The sequence below is a fragment of the Muscardinus avellanarius genome (assembly GCF_963383645.1).
Source record: "Muscardinus avellanarius genome assembly, chromosome: 12".
In the NCBI taxonomy this organism is placed as follows: Eukaryota; Metazoa; Chordata; class Mammalia; order Rodentia; family Gliridae; genus Muscardinus; species Muscardinus avellanarius.
The window spans coordinates 68,849,833-68,876,020 of NC_137798.1; the positions used below are offsets into that span (position 1 = coordinate 68,849,833).

A 26,188-nucleotide genomic window follows, 5' to 3' on the forward strand; every position below is an offset into this window, starting at 1 on the left:
CTTACGCCACCACGCCCGGCCATATAATTTATTTTTAACATCATTAAATGAAGAATTTAAAACTACTGTGACACTGTCCTGAATGCCTGTAATCTTAATACTTGAGAGGCTGAAACAGGAGGATCATAGATTTGAGGCCAGTCTCAACAACTCAGTGAGACTCTTTCAAAATAAAAAATAAAAATTAGGTTGGGGATGTAATTCAGGAATTGAATGTCCTTGGGTTGAATCCTTAGTACCACAAAACAAAACAAAATGTTTAAGGCTAATAACCAGGCGTGGTGGTGTATGTCTGTAATCCCAGTACTTGGCGAGCTGTGGCAGGAGAATTATAGGTTCAAGGCCAGCCTAAGCAACTTTGTCTGTCTTTCTTTCACTCATTCTTTCTTTTCTTTCTCTCTCTTTCTTTCTTTTATTGGTACTTAGTATTGAACCCAGGGATGTTCTATGTCTGATTCTGAGCTACACTCCTAGACAGATTTAAATTTTTTATTTTTTTACTTGGAAACAGGGTTTTGCTAAGTTCCTGAGACTGGCCTCAAACCTGTGATCCTCCTGTCCCAGCCTCCTACATACCAAGATTACAGGTTTGTGCCACCATGCCTGGCTGAAACCTTGTTTCAAAGTAATAAGTAAAAGAGGGCTGGTAACATGTAGCTTGGAGGTAGAATGCCCCTGGGTCCAATTCTATTACCAAAAAAGAAAAAAAAAAAAAGATTAAAATAATTTCTTTCTAAAAAGCATCTGAGTTTGGGTTGTATTGCTTCATAAGTAATATATGTAAACAAAGCTACTTAAGTTCTCCACTAAAGGGATATAAGGCCTTTAAACTTTGTGTAAGTATGTATTTTTCAAACTTATTTCACCATGGGTTCTTTTTTTTTGGTGGTACTGGGGTTCCTGGAAACCCTTCTACTTCCAGGCTACACTCCCAGACCTATTTTTTTTTTTTAAAATACTATTTATTTGGAAACAGGGTCTCTTAAGCCAGCACGGCTGGCTTCGAACCTGCACACTTTTCCTGTCTCTGCCTCCCAAGCGCGGGGATTACAAGCGTGTGCCACCACGCCCGGCCACCATGGAGTCTAAATCAGTGCAGTGCAAAGCCTGGACCTTGGAAGGCTTTGAGCAGATTTGTTCCTGGAATGAGTGAATGATGTCTGTGGATGTTTGAACAAATCTTGTACACAATATATATTTTATACACACACACACACACACACACACACACACACACTTCAGAAAATGGTTTCCTGCAAGATGCCTAGACTGGTGTGTCAGGAGGCGATTCCAGTTGCTGTGTTCCTCTACTACTGGAGGGATTTTGGCACCGTGTTTCTAGAAAGAAGAGGAGCGCTTTCCTTTTCTCCTCACTTCCCTGACTACGCGGACTTCACACGTATAGCACCCAGAGGTCTCCTTTATCACTAGGAGACTGAGGCTGCACATACTCGTGCCAGAATCCACCCAGGTCGCCCTGGCTCTTCATCTGAGCCCTTAGCCTGTGCACAGCTAAGATTGTGCCCACCGGAGGTTGCGTGGTTACTCGGCTGCTCTGGTTCATTTCAAGAGCCCGTGAATCCAGTGGCGTGGGCCGTGGCGTGGCTCGTTCTCCAGTACTGACTAGTCAGCCACGGCTGCAGCTGATCGGTAGGTAGCATGTTGTCTGTGTCTTGCAGACGTGGATGTTGTTAACCCTGATGAAAAGTCCATCATGACCTACGTGGCGCAATTTCTGCAGTATTCAAAGGAGGCACCTGGGACTGAAGATGCGGCTCAGGTAAGTCTTTATCAAGGCAAATCAAGCTCATTTTTGTTGTATACTCCTGATGATTTAAGTTTTAAATCTGAGCTGTAATTTGTATCTGGAAATTTATGGTGTGGTTCTGTGTGTTTCGGCATGATGGGGTGTGTCTATACAGCGCCTAAGAAGATTCGGCCTGAGCGGCCTACGGCCTAAGGCAAAACTTTAAGTAAAGTGATGCAGCAAAAAACGGTCAAGATGGCGCCTGGAGGAAGCTAGGAAGGCGTGGTTTCCCCATTCATTATGGGTGGGGAGACTGAGCGGTTTTTCCCTTTCTACCTTTAAAGGAGCTTCCTGCACACATGAATGGCTCATGTACTGGCCTGGGATTGGCTGTAAACTGCGTGCTAGTGATATTTATCCCGGATAGGCTAGGCTATTCCTCATGGAAATTCCCCTCGTGGCTTGGTGCTATATAAAGAACTGCTTGGAGAGAAATAAGGGAGATCCTGCTTGACTTGACTCCCGGCTCGTGGGTTTGTGTTCGAGTCGTCCGGTACTCATCATCTCGCCAAGCCCTGCCAGCTGTCGGGCCGGATTCCCGACATCGGCACATATAAATACCCATGTAATCTGTACTCCAGTCATCATGATGTGAAACATTTTTATGACCCAAAATATTCCACTGGACCTCCCATCTCTACATACTATTTGTAGGCAACCCAGTTTCTAATTTTTTCACTGTGATTAGTTTTGCCTATACTCATTCATATTCTCTCTCTCTCTCTCTCTCTCTCTCTCTCTCTCTCTCCTCTCTCTCTCTCCTCTCTCTCCTCTCTCTCCTCTCTCTCCTTTCTCCTCCCTCTTTCTTTCCCCCCCCCTCTTTCTCTCTCTCTCCTGGTGATTGAACCCATGGTGTTCTATCTCTGAGCTACACTCTCAGCTCTTTTTATTTATTTATTTTTATTTTTTATTTTATTATTTTTTTGGTGGTACTGGGGTTCCTGGAAGCCCTTCTACTTCTGGGCTACACTCCCAGACCTATTTTTACATTTTTATTTGGAAACAGGGTCTCCTAAGCCAGCGCGCGCGGCTGGCTTCGAACCTGCGCGATCCTCCTGTCTCAGCCTCCCAAGCGCGGGGATTACAAGCGTGCGCCACCACGCCCGGCTCTATTTATTTATTTTTAAAAACACCCCCCCTAGCCAGGCGTGGTGGCGCATGCTTGTAATCCCCATGCTTGGGAGGCTGAGACAGGAGGATCACACAGGTTCGAAGCCAGCCTCAGCTACTTAGTGAGGCTCTGAGCAACTTAGTGAGACCCTGCTTCCAAATAAAGTATAAAATACGTCTGGGAGTATAGCCCGGAGGTAGAAGGCCCCTGGGTTCCACCCCCAGTATCACCAAAAAAACAAAAAACAGTCTCCCTGTTTTACTGATGCAGTCCTCAAACCTTTGATTCTCCTGTCTCAGCCTCCCAAGTGCTGGGGTTTATAAGCATGCACCACCACACCCACTTTTATTCTTTTTTTTTTAATTTAAAAGTAATAGTTGCTTAAACTTTACAGAGCTATTGAAGACAAGTTTTAGATACGTATTATATAGGATAAAGTAAGTTATGTTGGCTTTTAAACAGTCTTTGAGATACTGAAGTTTTATCTAAACAGTTTCAAGATATGAAATTTTTGTCTAGTATAATTTTTATTTGCTTATTGCCATATACCATCAAATTCAACCGAAGTGTGCAGCTCAGTGGTTTCTAGCATATTGATGTGATTGCAGGACTACCGGTATCATTCAGTTTTAGCACATTTCCATTTTGCTTGTTCTTTAGCTTCAAATAAAGGGAATCATGTAATTCCTACAAAATGGAGCGTTGTGTTCTACCCTGGATCCTTGTTCGTTGGGACACTCTGGGATTACTGTTAGATTTGCCGTTTGATTATTTAACTTTCCCCTTTCGCTTTCAGTTACATAAAATATGAGTAGAAATTTTGTTAAAAAAATCACTGAGCCGAAAAGAAACCCTTATTTTGCTTCTAGGAAGATGTATGAGCGCTAAGAATTTAGTAAAATGCTCATGAATATTATTTATTTTAGGCTGCTTTCTCGGACACGTTTACGTGCATTTTATGTGACAGACCAGTCCTCTGTTTTTCCAGCTGTGGTGTTTGAGGCAGCGAGCCAGAGCGTTGCTGGCTCTGGAGGCGAGACTCGTGCTGAGACTCACGCTTATAATTCAGTTCGCTTATTTCTGACCTACTGAGGAGCTACTCTTTTCTAATTAATTTTCATATTAAAAAGTAAAATAAAAAATGCAACTGTCCATGAAATTGAATGCAAAAATATTAGGAACACTCTTACTTACTAGAAAAGTGCAAATGAAGGTCAAGAAAGACTAAAAAGAAGGTGTTATTTCTGTTTTATTCTCTAGCAGTGAAAGCTGCTTCCAAAAGTAAGAAAGCTTATCACCTAAGCAAGAATCAAGAGGAGAACGGTTGCTGACTTCTGTGAGAGCATTAGCACAGCCTCTAACACTGTTATTTTAGCATCTTTAAAACATTCAGGATATTTTTGATGTCAGTGTAGTTTTTAGGTAGCGAACATCTTTTGAATTACCTCCTATTTAGACTTATTAGAAAGAACTCTTCTAAAATGCCTACTATAAAACATTGATTTAGAATAATGTTCTCTAAAACTAAAGCGTAATGAAAATAGGCAAAAAGGAAATAAAAGAGGGGAATTACTTGCCTTTTTTTTCCCCTTAAGCACATTATGATGTTTAGATGCTAGTTTTGATGTCCTTTAAAAGTTAAAAGTGTTACATGAATAAGCAAAATAATCCTCTGGCATAGTGAGCCATTGGTGTGTAATGCTGACATTATTTTGCTGATGTTTCAAGCTGTTAAGGACAGAGTTTCAGTGTGTATGTGTATGTGAATTACAGAGCAAGATGGGAGATGCCATGGCCTGGCTAGCTCTGCAAGAAACCAAACTCCAGAAGGCGCTAAAGGATGCAGAAAATGAGCCCTTCTGTAAAGAGTATCAGGTGAGATGACTATTTATTTATTTATTTATTTATTTTTGTGGTACTGAGGGTGGAACCCAGAGGCTTTCTACCTCCGAGCTATACTCCCAGACCTATTTTATACTTTATTTGGAAACAGGGTCTCACTAAGTTGTTGAAGCCTCACTAAGTAGCTGAGGCTGGCTTCGAACCTGTGCGATCCTCCTGTCTCAGCCTCCCAAGCGCGGGGATTACAAGTGTGCGCCACCACGCCCGGCGTGAGATGACTTTAAACACCTATCTGTAGCTTACTCATTTAGGCGAGAGTAGTAAATACCATTTTAGCAATCTCAGAGTCATTTATTTTTTCATTGGTTCTGGAGATCGAACCTAGAGACATTCTACCTCCGAGCTACAATCCCACCCTTATTTTATTTTTTATAAAACAGGGCCTCACTAAGTTGTTGAGACGGGCCATGAACCTGCGATCTTCCTGTCTCAGCTTCCCAAGAATTGGAATTACAGGTGTGTACCACTGCACCCAGCCTTAGGGTTAAGTATTTAAATATTAAGTTAACTCTAGGTTTTGGGGCTGAATTCTAGTTTAATGCTTCTGAAACTCAAATGTACATATGAATCAGTGAATAATCTTATTAAAATGCATATTTTCATTCAGTAGTTCTGGGGCCTAAGAGCCTGCATTTCTAGCAAGGTCACAGGTATTGGTAATACTATTGGAGTTGTGTGTGTGTGTGTGTGTGTGTGTGTGTGTGTGTGTGTGTGTGTGTTGTCACTTGGGATTGAACCAAGGGGTATTCTACATCTGAGCTACACCCTCAGCCCTTTTTAATTTTTTGTTTTAAAACAAGGTCTCACTAGGCTGATAAAGTCTCACTGTATTGCGGAGGCTGTTTTCAAACCTGCATTCTCCTTGTCTCAGCCTTGCAAGTGTGTGTCACCACACCTGGCTTCCGTGCAGTACTCTGAGCATTAACAGTCTGTGGTAAGGGTTGCAAATTATGGGCAATGAACCTGGATACCTGTTACTGTTACTGTACATGAACTGATACTGGAACAGAGCCCTGCTGGTTAAGTATTGTCTGTAGGTGTTTTTCATTCTATCACCCTAGAGTTAAGTAACTATAAGAGAGACCATATAGCCCCCAAAAGCCTAAGATATTTACTGTCTTGCCCTTTATAGAAAAGTTCTCCAATTCTGGTTTATAGCAGAACACACTTTTCGGCGTGAATATTGAATAAAAGGAAAAAGTGGGAATTCAGTAGTGGGGCGTCTGAGAATTATAACATAGGATTTCAACCCCACAGTCCTTTGGGGAATAATGATAATGTGTTTTATTTTTATGATTTTCTTTTGGGGAATAGGGATTAAGTCCAGGTCCTCACACATGGTAGGCCAAGTGCTCTGCCACAAGCCACGTTCCTAGCCCTAATGATAACTATTTTTATTATCACCGCATATTGAACATTTGCTATGTCCCTTGCACCTTGCTGATAGCATGTTCTAACTAAGACATCTTGTGGAGTTTGGAATTGTTATTTTAGGAGGGACTACATGACTTATCTGAAGCCATGTAGTAACTCAAAGATTCAGATGGGGTTTAAGCAGTCACCTCCCAAGTCCTAGCTTCTCCAGGGTAGGTGGTTATTTCCTGTAAAATCTCAGAGGTGCCAAAGTAAAGGCGTATCTTATCATGCCCAGCTCACATAAAATTTAATTCCTAGCCGGGTGTGATGGCGCATGCTTGTAATCCCAGTATTTGGGAGGCTGAGACAGGAGGATTGCAGGTTCACGGGCAGCCTCAGCTACTCAGATACTTAGAAAGGACTTTGGCAACTCAGTGAGACTCTGTTTCAAAATAAAGAATTGAAAATAGGTGTGGGGGTATAGCTCAGAGTTGGGATGACCCTGGGTTCCTTCCCTAGTAACACACACACACACACACACACACACACACACACACACACACACACACACACACACAATTCCTCATGGGTCTAGGGATTGAATTCAGGGGAGCTCTACTACTGAGGAACATCCCCAGCTACCTTTTCTTTCTTTCTTTTTTTTTCTTCATTTCCAGACCAGGGTCTCACTAAGAGTTGTCCAGGCTGGCCTCTAACTTGTGATCTTTCTGCCTCAGCCTTCTGAGTCACGGGGATTACACTCTGCCCAGTGGAATCGATAATTCTCAAATACTGACATTTCACACAAATGTGAACCAGGGAAAGCTTTGCTAATAAATTTTTGAGGGCAAGGAGAAGGTTTTTCTTTTTAAGTGTGTATAAAATGAATTGGGAAAATTGGCTTAAGTACAGTTAATCATAAACACTGAAAATCGCTTATGCACGTCAAACTTTTGTGATGCCAGTTGCACACGTACTCCTGTGTTTTCTCGTGAACCCATGTCCGGGGAGGACAAGCCAGCCCGCACCGTGCATGTGGTATCATAAGTTTCCTCTAGGGCCAGGTGGCCTGGACACTCCCTTCCAGTAAAAATCCAAATTAGTGACACACGGCACAAGTCGAGACTTAGGGCCCTTTGGTTGTACCCAAATTATTAGGCTGCACTGAAGGAAGAAACCAGATCAGAAAGGCGCCACTGGACTGGGGGAATTTACCTTTATCTAAGTCAGAACTTTTATTTAACCTTTAGCTGTAGACATTCAAATAATAGACTCCATCTTATAATGGAATTAAAGGTTTTGGCCTTTATTCTTCTAATCATAGAGCCTGATGTCCTTTTTGGAATCATTCAACGAAGAGAAGGAATCTGTCTTGGAAATCCTGTCGCAGAGAAAGAATCCGCAGGAGCTCAGTGAAGACGCGTTGCAGCTGAGAAAAGGCTGGGACGGCCTCACCCACCAGGTCACTGCGCTGTTGTGTTGACCAGAGGAATGCTTTCCCAAGCATCTCTGTTTATTTCGGTGAAGGCTTGACTCTAGATTCCCAGGAGAATTCTGTCAAGGACAGGACAGGTGCTGCATCAGGAAATGGGGCCGATTCTTTGCCATCTTTTCTGTAGCATCATTTGGACGGTACTTGAATCTGTCCGTCTAGATATCTATCATCTATCTTTGTTGTGGTACTGGGGATTGAATCCAGGGGCATTCTTCCTCCGAGTTAAACTCCAGCTCTATTTTTTATTTTTCATTTTGAAAAAGGGTCCCACTAAGTTGCAGAGGGCCTCACTAAGTAGCTGAGGCTGGCCTCAAACCTACGATCTTCCTGTCTCTGCCTCCCAAGTACTGGGATGACAAGTGTGTGACGCACCACCCGGCTTAGAACACTCTTCTTAAATAAAAACTTATTCAAAGTTATTTGCTACCTATTCTTGGTCTGTCATGGTAGAGTGTACTTCTTTTTTTTTTGTACTGGGAATTGAACTCTAAACTCGGGCATTCTATCTCTGAGTTATCCCCCTGCCTTATTTTATTATTTTTTTAAATTTTTTGTGGTACCAAGTGGAACCCAGGGGCATTCTACCTTTGAGCTACACCCCCAGCCCTATTTATTTATTTATTTATTTATTTATTTATTTATTTATTTATTTATTTGGTGGTACTGGGGTTCCTGGAAACCCTTCTACTTCTGGGCTACACTCCCAGACCTATTTTTATACTTTTTATTTGGAAACAGGGTCTCTTAAGCCAGCACGGCTGGCTTCGAACCTGCGTGATCCTCCTGTCTCCGCCCCCCAAGCGCGAGGATTACAAGCGTGCGCCACCACACCCAGCTTATTCTTTATTTTGTAACAGAGTCTCACTGAGTTGCAAAGGGCCTCACTAAGTAGCTGAGGCTGTCTGTGAACCGTGATCCTCCTTTTTCAGCCTCCCAAATGCTGGGATTACAAGCGTGCACCACCACGCCTGGCACCTTATTTTTTATTTTGAAATGGAATCTCACTAAATTGTAGAGGGGCTCACTAAGTTCCTGAGGCTGGCCGTGAACCTGCCATCCTCCTTTTTCAGCCTCCCAAGTATTGGTTATAAGCATGTCCCACCACGCTCAATTTAGATTGTACATTTATTTATTTATTTATTTATTTATTTATTTATTTATTTATTTATTTATTTATTGGTGGTCTGAGGATGGAACCCAGGGGCATTCGACCTCCAGGCTATACCCCCTGCCCTAATTTTTATTTTGAAACAGGGTGCCACTGAGTTGCAAAGAGCTTCACTAAGTAGCTGAGGCTGTCCACAAACCACGATCCTCCTGTCTCAGCTTCCCAAATGCTGGGATTACAAGCATGCACCACCACGCCCGGCTAGATTGTACATATTTTGACACAGTGGATATACATATTTTGGTGGCTGGCAACTTCTCCACCATCATGTTTCCATATCAATAGATGCTTGAAGAGAGTAGGGACAAACCCAGAAAATGTGGAAACGGATGGGTGTGTTTATGTGTGTCTTTCCGAATATATCTATCATTTTTATCCTAGTAAATTTGGTTTATGGCCCCACATAGTGTCTAGCTATGTGGATTTGAAAAACAATTATTTAGTGTAATATTCTAAAAATATCACGCAGGGCAAGATGGTTAACATGATTCAGATTATCTGTGTCTTGACTGGCATTTTGTCCAGTTCTATCAATTGCTGATAGAGTTATTAAAATTTAGCACAGAAATCTCTCTTTCATTCCGTCCTGTTTGGCTTTATGGATTTCAAAAACTTTTTTGAGTACATCCATGTCCTGGTTGTTATGTCTTCCTGAGACACTCACACTGTGACCATTATGGGATGTCCCTGCTTGTCTTCAGCAATACTGTTTTTCTCGGTATCCACTCAACCTGATGTGAATGCAGGCTTTGCAGTCTGTGATGTTGGTTGTATGGCAGGTCTTTCTCCTTCATTTACTTTCAAACTATTTGAGTCTTTATAGTGTGTCTCTTAAAAGACAACAAAAAATTGGCTCTTGCTTTTCTGTCTACTCTGACATCCCTGCCTTTTCATTGGCCTGCTTAGTCATCTGTACTTAATGTCATTGTCAAGAATAGTTCAATAGGAGGCCGGGCGTGGTGGCGCACGCTTGTAATCCCAGCATTTGGGAGGCTGAGACCGGAGGATCGCGGTTCGCACACAGCCTCAGCTACTTAGTGAGTCCTCTGCACCTTAGTTAGATCTGTTTCAAAATAAAGAATAGGGCAGGGGGTGTAGCTCGGAGGTCGAATGCCCCTGGGTTCCATCCCCAGACCTGCAAAAAATCAGTTCAGTAGGTATAGCATTTTACTCTGTTTTGTTTATTCTCTCTCTCTCTTTTTTTTTGTATCTGAATTCCTTCATTACCTTGTTTTGAATTGTCAAGTTTTTTCTTCTTTTTAAAATTCCATTCTTACTTGTCCATTGACTTTCTCATTCTGACTCTTTCTAGCACCTTTTTAGTGGTTGCTCCAGGGATGATGACAGTATACATTCTAAATTTTAGCTTTGTATAATTTATTTGTAATTGTACAACTTCTTTCAACATGTAAAAGCCTTACAATCTAATGAATTCATTTACATCTTATCCTTTCTGTTATACATATATATCATTCGTATGAAATAGAAATATGTTAAAGTCTCCAAGATCTTGTTAGAATTGTCTTGCCCTAAACAACCATATATTTTGAAGGATTTAAGAGAAATTAGTATTTCATATTTATCTTAACATCTATAATTTCTAATTTCTTCCTATAGATTTTGGTTTCCATTGAGCTAATTTTCCTTATGCCCAGAAATTTCCTTTAGTTTATAGATTCCCAGGATTGATGATCCCCACCTCCCCAAGGGATGTTGGAGTGACCCAGCAGGGTGGCAATAGCCTAGGGTGCATTGAATAAAAATAAGGGGGCCATAGAAGTATCCAGGGGATGCTGAATATTTTTTGAAAAGGGTGAAGTAAACAAGTTTGGAAATCTATGCTTAAGATCTAATAATGCACTGACAATTTTGCTTACTTTTTTTTTGGTAACATTTGGCCAGGCACAATGGCACGTGCCTGGAATCCCAGTACGTGGGAGGCTGAGACAGGAGGGTCACAGGTTCACAGCCAACTGCAGAAACTTAGAAAGGCTTTCTGGAACTTAGTGACCCTGTTTCAAACTAAAAAAAAAGACAAGAAAATAGAGCTGGGGTTATAGTTTAAAAATAGAATACCCCTGGGTTCAATCCCTAGCACTACACACACACACACACACACACACACACACACACACACACACACACAGAGTATTTTGCCTCCATTAAAAAAATAACTTTATGGAGGTATAATGTGAAATATCATAAGATTCAATCATTTTCAGTGGATAGTGAAATGGTTTATAATAAATTTATGGAGTTCATTAAAGATGCATTTATGACAGACTTCACTCTTTTTAATGAGTTAATAGAGACATGATATGGCCCCAAGTCAAAACTTCTGACTGTGGCCCTGGACGGGAGAAATTTGCTGATCTCAGTTTGGCTATCAGGATGGATAGCCAAATATATTTTTTCTAAATACATTTTTCACACCATTTGTTAAGCGTGTTAAAAGTTGTCCAGTGGCTTAAAAGAAGCACCCTTTCAGGGACCTCATTTTGAGGAACTAGTGCAGCTCGAGGAATCCTTGCCTCCAGGGAAGAGAGCTCTTGTCTTGCAACCGTATCTTCAAACCTGACCTTACAGTAAGGAGACAAGAGCTGTGTGTGACAGGTCCTTACAATATAAAAACCAGGGAATCAGATATCGTCGGTCCAGTTCAGCCTGTTCCAGGGCACAGAGACCTGGCCTAATTGCCTGACATATGATTTGGAAAAATTACCTGAAATAATGAGAAAAAAATCACAAAAAGAATAATATGCCAAGATCAAGTGCTGCAAATTGACAATATCTTGGAAATCTAATTTTTTAGTCCAGTCGACTGCAGCTCATTGTCCGAGTGTGGCGAATTGAGACCTGCTAATTTTAAAGTTATCTGATGTATAAAAACTAAATACCATACAGTTTTTGTTGCAGTCGTTTGAGAACATGGATATCTTAAAGCAGCCTCGTGAATGGTTTTAAGACAGCTATAGAAAAAAAAGGAACAGTATTTGATTTTGACCTGTAAGATCTTAAATAAATTTTTAGCCAAATTCGATAGTAATTGTCTGAGAAAAGAAGTATGGAACCAGTTTTTTATGTTAATTGAGTAAGAGAAGGAATGAAAGGTAAACATTACCTCTGTTTTTCTTCTTCTGACTGCTACGTAAATATTTGGAGTGTGGCCTTGAGTAAAAAGCATAAGTTTGGTTTTATTCAAAATATATACACATAGCCGGGCGAGGTGGCGCACACTTGTAATCCCAGCGTTTGGGAGGCTGGGATCGGAGGATTGTGGTATGTGGACAGCCTCAGCTACTTAGCGAGGCCCTTTGAAACTTAGTGAGACCCTATTTCAAAATAAAAAGACTAAAAAATAGGACTGGGGTTGTACCTCGAAGGTACAATGTCCCTAAATTTTATCCACAGTACTGAAACACGTGTGCACACACACACACACACACACACGCACATGCTAGGCATGGTGGTTCACGCTTGTAATCCCAGTACTTAGGAGGATTGCAGATTCATGGCCAACCTCAGCTTCTTAGTAGTGAGGCCCTCTGCAATTTAGCGAGACTTTGTTTCAAAATAAAGAATGAAAAGTAGGGTTGGGAGTGTAGCTCGTAGGTACAGTTCTTCTGGTTTCAACACCCAGCACCAACAGCCCTCCCAAATCCCCCCAAATATATACTCATTTTTATTTTAGTTGTGTAAGGAATTATAGTTGAACTAGAGCTGTCTTTCTTCTCTTTATCTTGAGGGTCTATCAGTTTTATCTCTTGCTTCTTGGAGATACACAATTAAATATAATAAAGCACATTCTGCTTTATTCTTATTACAAGTATACAGAAATAAAAACAGTTTGATTCTTTTTGCAACTAGAGTCTAAATGGCATATAGTTGATTAAAATTGTGAGATTGTCTTTTCTCTATGCTTTTGAGAAAATAAGCTTGGAAGGGGCAAAAAAAAAGCAAACCAAATGGAAAAATCTGTAGTATTTAATGACTTTTGTAATATGACTGCCTTTGTAAAGGAGTCTGGTTTTTCATATTTTTTTGTAGTAGTGGTTATTGAAACCAGGAGCTTGTGCATAGTAGGCAAGCACTCTCCCGCTGAGCTCTACTCCTAGCTGCAATTCTCTTTTTGTATACCTGGGTAGTTGGTCAAATGTCTTTTATATATTTGCTTTGTATGTAATGGGTACCCAATAAATATTTTTGAATGAATTAATAATCGGATAATCCAATCATGTACACATTTTGCCTACTTCTTCCCTTTAATTAAAAACAATTTAGAGCCAGGCATGGTGGCGCACGCTTGCAATCCCCGCGCTTGGGAGGCGGAGACGGGAGGATTGTGCAGGTTTGAAGCCAGCTGCACTGGCTTAGGAGACCCTGTTTCTAAATAAAAATATAAAATAGGTCTGGGAGTGTAGTCTGGAGTTAGAAGGGCTTCCAGGAACCCCAGTACCACCAAAAATAAAAAAATAAAAATTAAGCTTTAAGAATAGTATTGGTTCATTCAGTAAAACTAGACCACGGGAGGAGAAAATATAAAGACCCATGCTTTCATCAGGGAAAGTTATTTGAGTAGATCAAATTTTGATTTGTGCTTGATCTTCAGAGGAGTGTCTTTGGGATGAGCATACCACATAAAAAGCAATAAATAAGTTGTATAGATAAAAATCACATTCTTCATGAGTTAGGGCAGTAGTCAAGAAAGGAGATGGCCTTGGAGTGGATTTTTGTTGTGCTTTAAAATTATAGTCCTTAAGCTGGATGTGATGGCACATGTCTCTAATCCCAGTACTTGGGAGGCAGAGACAGGAGGATCGTAGGTTCAAAGCCAGCCTCAGCAATTTAGGGAAGTTTTTATCACCTTAGTGAAACTCTATTTCCAAATAAAAAATAAAATAGGCCTGGGGGTGGAGGAGGAGGAAGAGAAGGGGTTGGGGAGAGGAGGAGGAGGAGGAGAAGAAGGAGGAGGAGGAAAAAGAAGAATAATAATCTTAGTCATTAGGAGTCAGAGCAGTAGCCCTGCATGTGTGATGCAAGCTTCTGGTCCTGAGTCTAGGGTCCTTCTGGCCCCTCCCCTGGCTCCTCTGCCTGGCGCCATTACATCACTTGCCATACTGTCTGCTTCCTGTGATAGGTGCTTCAGTCAAGAGCTGAGGCTTTTGTTTATCGATCGACCCTCTGATGTAGGCAATTGTGTCAAACTCCAGTCTTCCTTCCACCCATGGCACCTGAGTTGGGCAAGGTCCTGCACCTGTGCTTTCTTTCCATTCCCATATCTCCGTAGGCCGCCATTCTAAAACATTTCTTGTGTATCTTTTTGGTTTGGATATTTTTGCTCAGCACACAGTGAGGTTTTTTTTGGGGGGGGTCTGGGGATGGAACCCAGGGGCATTCGACCTCTGAGCTACACCCCCTGCCCTATTTTCTATTCTTTATTTTGAAATTGGGTCTCACTGAGTTGCAGAGAGCCTCACTATTTAGCTGAGGCTGTCTGTGAACTGTGATCCTCGGGTGTCAGCCTCCCGAATGCTGGGATTACAAGCGTGCGCCACCACGCCTGGCAACACAGTGAGTTTTGTAGACCTGTATTTTCACGTTGTGTAATGGGGGCTGTATGTTGTTTCTGTTTCGGGTGTAGTGTTTTGTGGGTACTTCCATGTCCCAGCTGCTTCTCCCTTGCTCAGTGCTCTGCGGCAGTGACCATCCCTGTCCCGTCTCCACGCCAGAGCCTTCTAGAGTTTTTCCCCAGCTCTTTCAGAACAGGTTGTTTGCACAGCATGTTTGCTCGTGAATGAACAAATGGTTGTGTGGATTCTGACGGAGGTTAGGATGGAGGAAATCGAGGTAGCAGAGGCAGTGAGGTCGGAGGCCTCGCGTGTTTGGGGGAGCAGGCTGTAGGGTTTGTGTGATTCACGTGTGCAGCAGGGAGTGGTGGGAAGGAAGAGGTGTGCCTGGACTTTGGAGGGTGTGGTGAAGGAGATATGGAAGAGCTAGCTAGTGTGAACATGTGGTTTGCCCTAGTGTGGAAAATAACCACTGAATCTGTGTGGAAAGTATAGAGTTATAATGTCAGATAACACGGGGGCATACAACTTTTTAGATAATACATTCATCCTCTCTCTTACCCTTTCTTCTTTTCTCTTTTCTTTTCTTTTCTTTCTTTCGTGTGCTGGATATTGAACCCAGGGGTGTTCTACCTCCAAGCTATATCCCCAGTCATATTTTATATGAAACATTCTCATCAAATTGCTAAAGCTGGCCTCACACTTGCCTCCTTTCTCAGCCTCCCAAGTACTAGTATTATAGGTGCATGCCACCACACCTGGCTCAAATAATAGGTCTTAAGTATGACCATTCCTGCTTAGAGTATGGCCTTTTATATTTCACATTTTCCCCATATAACTCATTATGGATTCATCCAAGCATTTCTTTTTCTCATTTCTTCTTTTCCTACATCTTTTTGTTTTTATTTATTTATCTTTGGTGGTGATACACTGGGAAATGACCCAGGAGCATTCTATACCTGTGAACTATAACCCCCAGCTCTGTTTAATTTTTTTATTGTGAAGCAGGGTCTAAGTTGTGGAGGGCTTCGCTAAGTTGCCGAGGCTGGCTGGGAACCTGCGAGCCACCTGTGTAAGCCTCCCAAGTACTGGGATTGCAAGCATATGCCACCACGCGTGGCTCTTTTCTTTTGAAATTCCTTGACTTCTATAACTTTTTTTTTACATTCTTTTTTTTTTACATCTTTTGAACAACTTTTATTTCTGATCAGCAAGTAGCTAATTGATACTTAGAATTAAGGAGTTTGTCCATTGATAAAGATTTCCTTGGCTAATGCATCGCGCTTATCAGTCTTGGCTTTCAGAGGAACTCTAAAGAACTAAAGGTACTATATGTGAAGAAATAAGCTAGAAACAGTCAGCTGAAGGTCATCTTCCTTTGTTTTTAGATTAATGCGTGGAAAACAAAGCTGAATGGCGCCTTGCCCTCCCCTCTCCGTGAAGCTGAGGCCTGGCTCCAGGAGGTGGAGAAGCTCACCCAGGAAGAGTCCCCAGCCTCCCAGGATTACTCTGAAGCCAAGTCTCTGACCCAAGAGAAAATGGCTTTATTGAAGGTGAGAAATGGAAAGAGGTGTGGAAAAACCAACACTGTGTTCGATTTTGATTCTGTTCTTGAGGAAGATCTTATCCTAGAAGGAAGACAACCAAATACAGTGGGTAGTAGACAGTGCAGAGTAAGATCCCTGGGAGTTTGAGGAACTGGCAGATATTTTCACATTTGTGATCATTGTGCATGCTCAATAAAGCCAAAGAAGCTTGGCATGGTGACACACACTTGTAATCCCCGGATTTTAGAGGCTGATACAGGAGGGTCGCAGGTTCTCCGGCCAGTCTCAGCTATTTAGTGAGGCCCTCTGAAACTTGGTGGAGACCCTGTTTCAAAATAAAGAATAAAAAATAAGTCTGGGGGGGGGTTAGCTTGGAGGTAGAATGCCCCTTGGTTTAATCCCCCCCCACACATACCCATACACACACACACACACACGCGCGCACGCACACCAAAGTTTGAGTCCAGTAAGTTTTAAAGCAACTGTAAGGTCTGATCTAAAAAAGTTTGAGAGGAGATTGGTTTAAAATGCAGGAAACTGCATTCACACTAAAATAATAGGAAAAAAATCTCATGTAAGATTTACATTTGAACCCCCAAAGAAATGGGAAAGACACCAAAACCCAGAAGGTTTTAATAATGGTTTCATCAAAGAAATTAGTCTGTTTCTCAAAAAAGTTTTAATTTAAAACATTTATGTTACTATATTTATTCATAAAATTCTAGTTAGAAAGATACTTAATGACCTTCCTAAGGAAGAGGTAATGAGTGAGATGAACAGACCCACAGTTGCAGCGTTTGCCAATAAATCAGGCTTCTCTAATGCTGTTTCTTTTCAGGGCCTGATGGATAAATGTGACTACCATTCCGGTAGTCTCCTGACTTTTGAAAATAGAGATGAAAACCATTCGCCATTGGTGCCGCCCGACAAGTTGGAGGAGATGAAAAGACGGTTTGTAACGTCACCGTTTCACAAACCACTGTACTGTCTGTGTGTGGGCAAGAGGAGATGCCACAGGGGCCACAGAAATGTGACTTTTAGATAGCTCCCCATCGTGTTCTCTTTTAAAGAATCTCAATAGTGATACCTTCATGTTACTACATAATAATCTTATAGCACGCTAACCTTTTTATTGACTGGTAGAATACTATGACACAGGTTCTGTCTTTTTGAGCTTGTTGGCTTGTTTGTGAAAATAAGATAGTGATAATCATCCAGTCTGTGGCTCACAAAGATACTGGATCAAATGGGAGGAGATATATGAAAGCACTTAACTCTTAATTATAGAGATTATTTAATTGATAGTTGTTTGCATCATCTGTTTTCATTACTCATAATTAACTTACTAGAATAATGAGAGGGTGTCAGCCTTATTGATGAAAACTGTTTTATATGTAAACTTTTAAACTATAGTTGCATTGAATTGTATAGAAGTTTTCATTTTTTTCCCCTTGGGGTACTAGGGTTGGAACTAGAAGCATTCTACTTCAGGGCTACACCCTAGCCGTATTTTATTTTTTGTTTGGAAACAAGGTCTCACGAGGTTGTTGCTGAGGCTGTCCTCTAACCTGTGATTCTCCTGTCTCAGTCTTCCAAGTACTGAGATTACAAGTGTGTACCCCTACCAGCAGCTTATATAGAGGTTTTCAATTTTTTACCCCCTTGGTACTGGGTATTGAGCCCAGGGGCAGATTCTGCCCCTGAGCTACACCCCCAGCCCTATTTTATTTTATTATTTTATTTTTTGGGAATAGGGTCTTGCTAGGTTGCAGAGGGCCTAAGTAGTTGAGACTGTACCGGAACCTGTGATACTCCTGTTTCAGCCTCCCAAGTCCTGGGATCACAGGCGTGTGCCATGACGCCTGGCTGCTTTTCAGAGTTTAGTAAGGTATTTTGTAGGTCAACACTTTATCACAGAATTTCTCAGTAGTGGAATAATTTCTTCAGAAAAAGTTCTGTTCATTGTTTTTACCTTAGAAATGGCCACACTGTTTTACGTTCCATATGTGTATGAAAGTTAAAGCCCCAATATTAAAAAAAAATGTCAAACAGATTTTTCACATTTGGCCAGTTATATTAAATTCTAAAATCTGTACTATTTTCCAGAATCAACAACCTTTCAGGGAAGTTCATTCCGCTTGTAGAATTTCATTACTACAAGTGCTCAGTTCTTGGTTTGCTAGATGAAGTGAAATCAAAATTGGATATTTGGAACATCAAATTTGGGAAGAAGGAATCTGTGGAATTATTACTGGAAGACTGGCATGTAAGCTGTTTATCCCGTGCTGGGGGTAACTGTTCCCTGTGTGCTGGGCTCGCATTTTTCCTTCTCACAGTTTCCTGGTACCTCTTCAGATTTGGGGACGGGGTCTGTTGGTGTATTAGCTTCGGGATTGCCCGGAGAAAAGAGTTGCAGGTAGTCACATAACAGGCTTAAGGAAGAGCAAGAAACAGAACAGCACTGTTCACATGATGCAGTTAGCCAGGGCAGTAACATAACAGAGAAAGTTCCAGTGTTTCTTCCACTTAAAATTCCTTCATTTACTTAAAATTGTGTTTTATATTATTTTCTCTTCCAATTCATTATTTTATTCAACAATTAGATTTTTTCTTCCAATTCATTATTTTATTCAACAATTAGATTTTTTCTTAGAACATTTTGGTGTAAACTTTTCAAGCTTTTTTTTTTTTTTTGCTACTGGAGATTAAACCTACCATTGTTCTGCCTCTGAATTACATTTCCAACGTCATTAATTTATTCATTCATTCACTCATTCATTTGTTGTGGTACTGGGCATCTTCTGGGCTACACTCTCAGACCTATTTTATATTTTTATTTGGAAACAGGGTCTCTTAAGCCAGCGCGGCTGGCTTCGAACCTGCGCGATCCTCCTGTCTCCGCCTCCCAAGTGTGGGGATTACAAGCGTGCGCCACCACGCCCGGCTGAACCCAGGGGCATTCTACTGAGCTATACCCCAGCCCTATTTTACTTTTTTCATTTGGAAACAGGCCCTCTCTAAGTTGCTGGGGCTGGCCATGAAACTGCAGTCCTTCTGTCTCAGCCTCCCAAGTACTGAGATTACAGTTGTGTGCTCCTGTGCCATACTAATCTTTTAAGTTTTAATAGTAGGACAAACAATACATTGAAGTTTTTTCTTGGGGAACTTTTCTTTGTGCTCTAATTCTTCCAATGTATAGGAAAAAAGTTTCAAGTGATTTAAATCTAAGCATGTTCATGCCTAAATTAAAACTGAAGCATCACAGAAAGTTTGTCCAGTTGGGCCAATTTCTTTCTGATTCCCTGTATTTGAGAATGAAGAGAGGGTGATGATAAAAATCTAGGTTTTTTTAAAAATTTCATTACAAAAATGGAAAAAAAACTCAAAGAAAAATTTATTTATAAATGAACATTGTATGCTCCCCAACAGGAAGTATTGTTCTAAACCAGATTTTGAATATTTTTTTTATCTCTTCACCTGTCTTTCAATTTTTATTTTTCTATTTAAGCAATTATAGCAGCATATTAGCACATAAAAAATATCCAGTAAATACAAGTTTTGGGTCAACTCAGTATTTTTCCATAGCAGAACTTAATAGATGGTTTCTCAAGTGTGTGTGTGTGTGTGTGTGTGTGTGTGTGTGTGTGTGTGTGTGTGAGAGAGAGAGAGAGAGAGAGAGAGAGAGAGAGAGAGAGAAGAGAGAGAGGACAATTTATAACATAAGGTACTAAAGTTAACAAAAACCTACTCAACATTAATAAAGCATGAAATAAGAGTGACTGGTACATTTGCATATTAATCAAATATGTAAAGTTGGAGATTTTGAAATTGCTATAAATAGTTCACTTGCTTTTTCTCACAAGAGATAAATCATTTTGAACCATGTCACTCCACCTTAAGGTAAATTTTCTCAGGCGTCATGTAGTGTCAGATTTGGGCTTCCTAGATCTTAACTAGCCTCCTCCATGAACTGCTTTTTCTCTTCTTTTACTCAAATATGTAGTAATAAAGTAAAGAGGAAATTCTGCTATCTATGTGCTTTGCTAATGTCTGTATGTCAATATCTAGATGTCTTGGCAAATTTTTGAAAAAGTAAAAGCTATCAATATTTTTCCTTTGCAGAAATTTATTGATGAAAAAGAATTCCTAGCTCAACTTGATACTTCTTTTAAAAAATGTGAAGAAATTCAGAAAAATTTGGGTAAAGTAGTTCAAATTACTTTTTGGTTGAATGACCAGCACTTGAAAATGAAATTTCATCTGTTTTGCTTTTTATGTTAATACTTTAGAAAATCAGTTTCACGTTAGTTGCTTGTTTTCATTTCCAAGAATTTTCCTTGGAAAATTCTCGCTTTCACTTTGAATATCATCAGAGAATATGTTTATTTGGCTGCTGTTCGTTGCTATATAAATAACTTTCTTAACAGTATTATTTTGTTAGCACTAAGATGTTTTCTAAGATTACTTTCTTGTTTTGCTAATATTTTAGCTGGAGAATGTGAGGATATTAATGAACAATATTTGATGATGGAACATAATATTTCTGTGTACAGAAAAAATATATACAATGTCAAGTCCACTCTAGAAAAAGTCCTGACATCTTGGGCTACTTACATGGAAAACATCCGCTTGCTCAAGGCTTGCTTTGAGGAGACAAAGAAGGAACGTGTTACAGAGGTACTGGAAGCGTAACGCCGCCTTCTGAATTCCACTTGTTATTTCACTTCGTGCGAGCACTCTTCCTTTCAATCCAAAGTGGAAATTCAAAGAGTAAACTTCTCTTCCTCATCTTTTGGGAAAATCCTCCAAGGTCTAGGAAAGAGTTAAATTTTTTTTCTAATAAAATAGCCCAAAGGACATTTTAGCTACATTATAGGTTTTACAAACACAGAGAGCATGGTTAGGGTGTAATTTATACATATAGTACAGCTTTGGGGAGAGAGATTGCTAAGCTTTTAGAAGAAGAAATAAAATACCTGCAATACTGGAGAGCTTATAGATGTATTTAAAATAAATACCTGAGCCGGGTGTAGTGGTGCACGCTTTTAATCCCAGCATTTGGGAGGCTGAGACAGGAGGATTGCACAGGTTCGAAGTCAGCCTCAGCTACTTAGTGAGGCCCTTTGCAACTCAGTGAGACCCTGTTTCAAAATAAAGAATAACAAATAGGGCTGAGGGCCACTCAGAAGTTAAATGCCCCTGGGTTACATCCCCAGTACCACAAAAAATAACTATATGTATGTATGTATTTTTTTATTTGGCGGTACTAGGGATTGGACACAAGGCCATTCTAATTCTGAGCTATACCTCCCAGCCCTTTAAAAATTTTTTTTCTTGGTTTTTTATTTTTATTTTTATTTTTGGTGGTACTGGGTGAACCCAGAGGCTTTCTACCTCTGGGCTATACTCCCAGACCTATTTTATATTTTATTTGGAAACAGGGTTTCACTAAGTTGCTGAGAGCCTCACTAAGTAGCTGGGGCTGGCTTCAAACCTGTGCGATCCTCCTGTCTCAGCCTCCCAAGCGCGGGGATTACAAGCGTGCGTCACCACGCCCAGCGAGCTTTCTTGTTTTGATACAGGGTCTTGCTAAATTGCTAAGGTTGTCCTCCAACCCGTGATCCTACTGTCTCAGCCTCCCAAGCACTGGGATTACAGGCGTGCACCACCATGCTCGGCTTAAGTAACTGTTTTCTAAAAGTTATTGTTTTCTATTTGGTTAAAATCTTTGACTTCTAAAACCTTCCCAGGATTTTTTGTTGTTTTTGGTTCGAAGTATTGAGTTCAGGGTCATTTTGCCTCTGAGCTGTGTCCCCAGTCCTTTTTATCTTTTTTGAAGATAAAAAGGCCACTTGATTTATTTATTTTGAAGCAGGGTCTTGCTATGTTGCCAAGGCTGTCCTTGGACCCGTGATCTTCCTCTCTCAGCCTCCCAAATACCAGGACCACAGACCTGCACCACTATGCCCAGCCGTTTCCAAGATTTTAGGGCAGAAAAATCAAAATACTGTAGGCTGGTGTGGAGGGGCGGCAAGAAATGTCAGGGAGAGTCTTCATGTTTCCATTTGCTGATCGTGTTGGAGTTTGTCTCCCAGTTGTCATGTTAGTTCTTCTTTCTTTAGTTCTGTTGCTAATGGACATAGATAGCCATGCAGACAGAACATTTTTCCAAATGGCAACTAAAATTACTTAATGGGGAATGCATAGTTATTTGCATGAAAGAAATATCTGTGTCAAGTATGTGAGTGAAAAAGAGTTCTATAGGGGTTGATGAGCTGTCTCTTCTCCATGTCCCTCACACGGATACGAGAAGTCCAGCTCTTCAGGGCTCACAGTTCATCTGTCTTTCAGGGTCCTCTATTCATATCTAGTTATCCGTATCTGAGATAAATAGCAATCTTAAGTATGCAGTTCCCAGATTGTGCTGAGATGCCCTGGGCTGCTCCAGAGACCTTGCAGGATACGTTACACTTTGGGGGAGACGTTGGCAGTATGTCTCTCTCGCCACCGTGTGCTAGCTGCTATGTTGTTGGACCTGAGGAGAACTCTTGGCCTAGAGACTGGATGTAAACAGCACCGAGGTAGTAAGGGTTCCACTAATTGAGCAAGTTGTAGCCTCTGCTATACGCTCATCAGCTCCGTAGGAAGATAGAGCGGATGCTTCCTGTCAGTCCAGGATCAGGAGTAAGAACAGGGCTTGAGCAGCTGCCAAACAGCAGTTGGAGAGAAAGTGCTAGAGCAACAGGGCTGGTGGAATTTATTTTTTCTCTCTCTATTGGTATTGGGGATTGAACCTAGGTGTACCCCCAAATTGTTTTTTAAATTTTAAATTAGGGTCTTACTATGTTGCTGAGGGTGCTGCTGAGTTGATGAAACTAGTTCCGAACCTGTGATCCTCCTGTATCAGCCTCCCAAGTACTGGAATTACAGGCGTGTGGCACTACACCTGGCTAGAATTCTCTAGTGGTCCAGATTCCAAGTGTCTCCAAAGAATTTCATACTCATTTTTGCTTATAATTAGCCTTGGTAAAGACTTATCATCATTAATAGATAAATATCATGTCAAAAACAAATATTTACGTTGCTTATATGTTCTGTAGGTTCCCATGGAGATACTTTCCCAATGGAATAGAGAACATATTGCTTTAAATCAAGTGGCCAGTTTTTTAATTGAAGTCAGCAATGATGAAGTTGGATCATCTATTTCAAAAGAACTGAGAAGGCTGAATAAAAGATGGAGAAAGTTTATTACTAAAACTCCGCTTGTAAGTTCTTTATTTTTTAATATAGCAGCTTTATTGAGATATAATTCACACATTATGCAATTCGCTCATTTATTTTTGTGGTACTGAGGATTGGACCCAGGGGCATTCTGCCTCTGAGCTACCCTCCACCATCAACCCCACCCTATTTTCTTTTTTATTTTGAAAACAGAGTCTCACTAAGTTGTTGCAGGCCTTGCTAAATTGATGAGGCTATCCTCCATCCTCCCCAATACTGGGGTTACATGCATTTGCCTTCACACCTGGCTGATTCACTCATTTAACTTGGTACTGCTTAGCACATTCACAGGGTTGTGCAGCCATCACCGCAGTGAGTTTTGGGACACTATCATCACTTCCCAAAGAATCCCTGAGCCAGTCACTCTACGTTTCCTCCCAAACCTTCCAACCCCAATTAACCACTACTCTACTTTCTCTAATTTTTTTGTGGTACTGGGAATTGAACCCAGGGGGCCCAACCTCTGAACTATTCCCCCAGCCCTATTTAGTTTTTTCTTTTTTAGTTCTGGTGATTGAATCCAGAAGTATTCTACCTTTGCCCCCAGCCCTTATTTAATTTTTATTTTGAAACAGGATCTCACTAGGTTGATGAGAGTCTCACTGCTTGTTGAAGCTGTCCTTGAACCTGCAGCCCTCCTGTCTCAGCCGCCCAAGTTCTGGGATTACTGGTGTGTGATACCACATCTGGCTTCTTTATGATTTTGCCTGTGCTGGACATTTCACATAATTGGAATCATATAATATGTGATCTCTTGTGGCAGGTGTTTTTTAAGGTTTATCATATCATAGCACAATATAACTATGCATTTTATTCTTTTTTGTTGTAGATAAATAGTTTACTTTGTGGATATAACACATCTTATTTATCCACTCATTAGCTGATGCACATTTGGGTCCTTTCCACTTTGTGGGCTTTTATAAACAGTGTAGCTCTGACTTTTGCATATGTTTATACAGACATATGCTTCAATATCTCTTGGGTATATAAGATAACATTTAATTTTTTAACCCCTTTCTAATATGTAGCTTTCTAGTTGAACTTTATTTACCATTAAAGAATAACAAAAGCATTGTTTTGCCTATGAGATGTCAAACTCCTTAACACATTCTGGGCTGTGTGTGTGTGTGTGTGTGTGTGTGTGTGTGTGTTCATTCATTCATTCCTGAGGATCTGGGCTCTTATTTGTTGTAGTTGTAGTAGTGGTAGCAGCAGTGGTGGTGGTGTGTGTGTTCGTTCATTCCTGGGGTGTTCTACCTATGAACTCTACCCCCTGTCCTATTTTACTTTTTATTTTGAAATAAGGTCTCATGTAGTTGCTGAGAGCCTTGCATGGTTGCTGAGGCTAACCTTGGAACTGTGATCCTCCGGTCTCAGCCTCTTCAGTACTGAGTCATCACGCGGGGCTTATTTATCTTAATATTTAGCATAGTGCTTCATAAGAGAAGGTTTACAATAAGTAAGTTTTTTATTTAAATTATTAATTTTCTTATTTTTAACTATTTAAGACCTAGGTGTTTTATAAGAAGTTCTCATATTTTGTAGCTTGTTCCTGATTGGTAAATCCTGAGGATATATTTGAATATATTATATCCACTTATTTCTATAATATATATTACTGTACAAATAGAAATATTACTAAATTTCACGAACTTAATATTTTTAGGAAATGAAACTGCCAGTTACAACAAACCAGGATCTACCCATTCTTACTGATTATGGAAATATTCTGGTCTCTGAAAGAGAAAAACCAGCTGTTGAATTACTGACAAATATGCCAAAAGAAATTCCTGAAAATGATAATCAGAATAAAAAGGTAATATGGTTATAGTTTGCATATTTTATTTGTAAATAATCTTTTTGTTTTTGTTTTGTGGTAATGGGAATTGAACCCAAGGGCATTCTGCCTCCTGGCTATAGCCATATATATATATATATATATATATATATATATATATATATATATATATATTATTTTTTTTTTTTTGTGGTACTGGGGTTCCTGGAAACCCTTCTACCTCTGGGCTACACTCCCAGACCTATGTGTATGTGTGTGTGTGTGTGTGTGTGTGTGTATAATTTTTTTTTTTAATTAGGAAAAAGGGTCTCTTAAGCCAGCGAGGCGATCCTCCTGTCTCTGCCTCCCAAGCATGGAGATTACAAGCGTGCGCCACCATGCCTGGCTAGCCCTCTTTATTTTTTATTTCGAAACAGGGTCTTGCTAGGTTGCTAAGGCTGGCCTTGAACCTACAGTCCTCTTGTCTCAGTCTTCCAAGTGCTGTAATTACAGGTATGTACCACTCTGCCTGTCTCAGATAGGAATAATTTAACTTTGATGTTTTTCTTTTAACAAAACTATATTGTTGAAACAGTGGTAAATATATAGATTGCTCGAAGCAGTTATAATGAGTTTCCAGGACAAACCCCACGTGGTCCTCTTCATGATGCAGTCTCTTACTCCACTGGGTCCCACGGTCACGTGGAAATGGACATGGCTGCTGAGGGGCAGAAGTTGAGTTCATCATTTCTTTAGATTTTTTTCTGACTACTATTTAGAAATGCTTTAGCTTTAGGCTAGCCTCTGGCCTCTTTGCTTGCTTGTTCCCTCCTTCTTTTCTCTTTCTTTCTTTCTTTCTTTCTTTCTTTCTTTCTTTCTTTCTTTTCTTTTCTTTTCTTTTCTTTTCTTTTCTTTCTTTTCCTTCTCTTTCTTTCTTTCTTTCTTTCTTTCTTTCTTTCTTTCTTTCTTTCTTTCTTTCTTTCTTTCTCTTTTGTGATGCTGGGGATGGAACCCAGGGGCATTCTATCTCTGAGTTACACCCCAGCTCTATTTTTTTATTCTTTATTTTGAGACGGGGTCTCACTGAGTTGGAAAGGGCCCCCACTAAGTAGCTGAGGCTGTCTGCGAACCATGATCCTCCTGTCTTAGCCTCCCGAAAGCTAGGATTACAAATGTG

General features: G+C 40.5%; 1 protein-coding gene across 1 annotated transcript in view; it reads left to right on the plus strand.

Moving 5' to 3' along the window:
* The window catches only part of LOC308271035 (nesprin-2-like), a gene marked incomplete at both ends in the record, with an annotated part of 71,182 nt that overhangs the window by 43,035 nt on the left and 1,959 nt on the right, over positions 1-26,188 (plus strand). The window contains 10 exons of the mRNA XM_080707163.1: positions 1,680-1,780; positions 4,692-4,793; positions 7,501-7,638; positions 15,795-15,959; positions 16,792-16,904; positions 18,060-18,219; positions 20,076-20,154; positions 20,443-20,630; positions 23,054-23,218; positions 24,901-25,050. Of these exons, the coding sequence (XP_080563289.1) occupies positions 1,680-1,780; positions 4,692-4,793; positions 7,501-7,638; positions 15,795-15,959; positions 16,792-16,904; positions 18,060-18,219; positions 20,076-20,154; positions 20,443-20,630; positions 23,054-23,218; positions 24,901-25,050 (1,361 nt within the window). The remainder of the gene's footprint in view (positions 1-1,679; positions 1,781-4,691; positions 4,794-7,500; positions 7,639-15,794; positions 15,960-16,791; positions 16,905-18,059; positions 18,220-20,075; positions 20,155-20,442; positions 20,631-23,053; positions 23,219-24,900; positions 25,051-26,188) is intronic.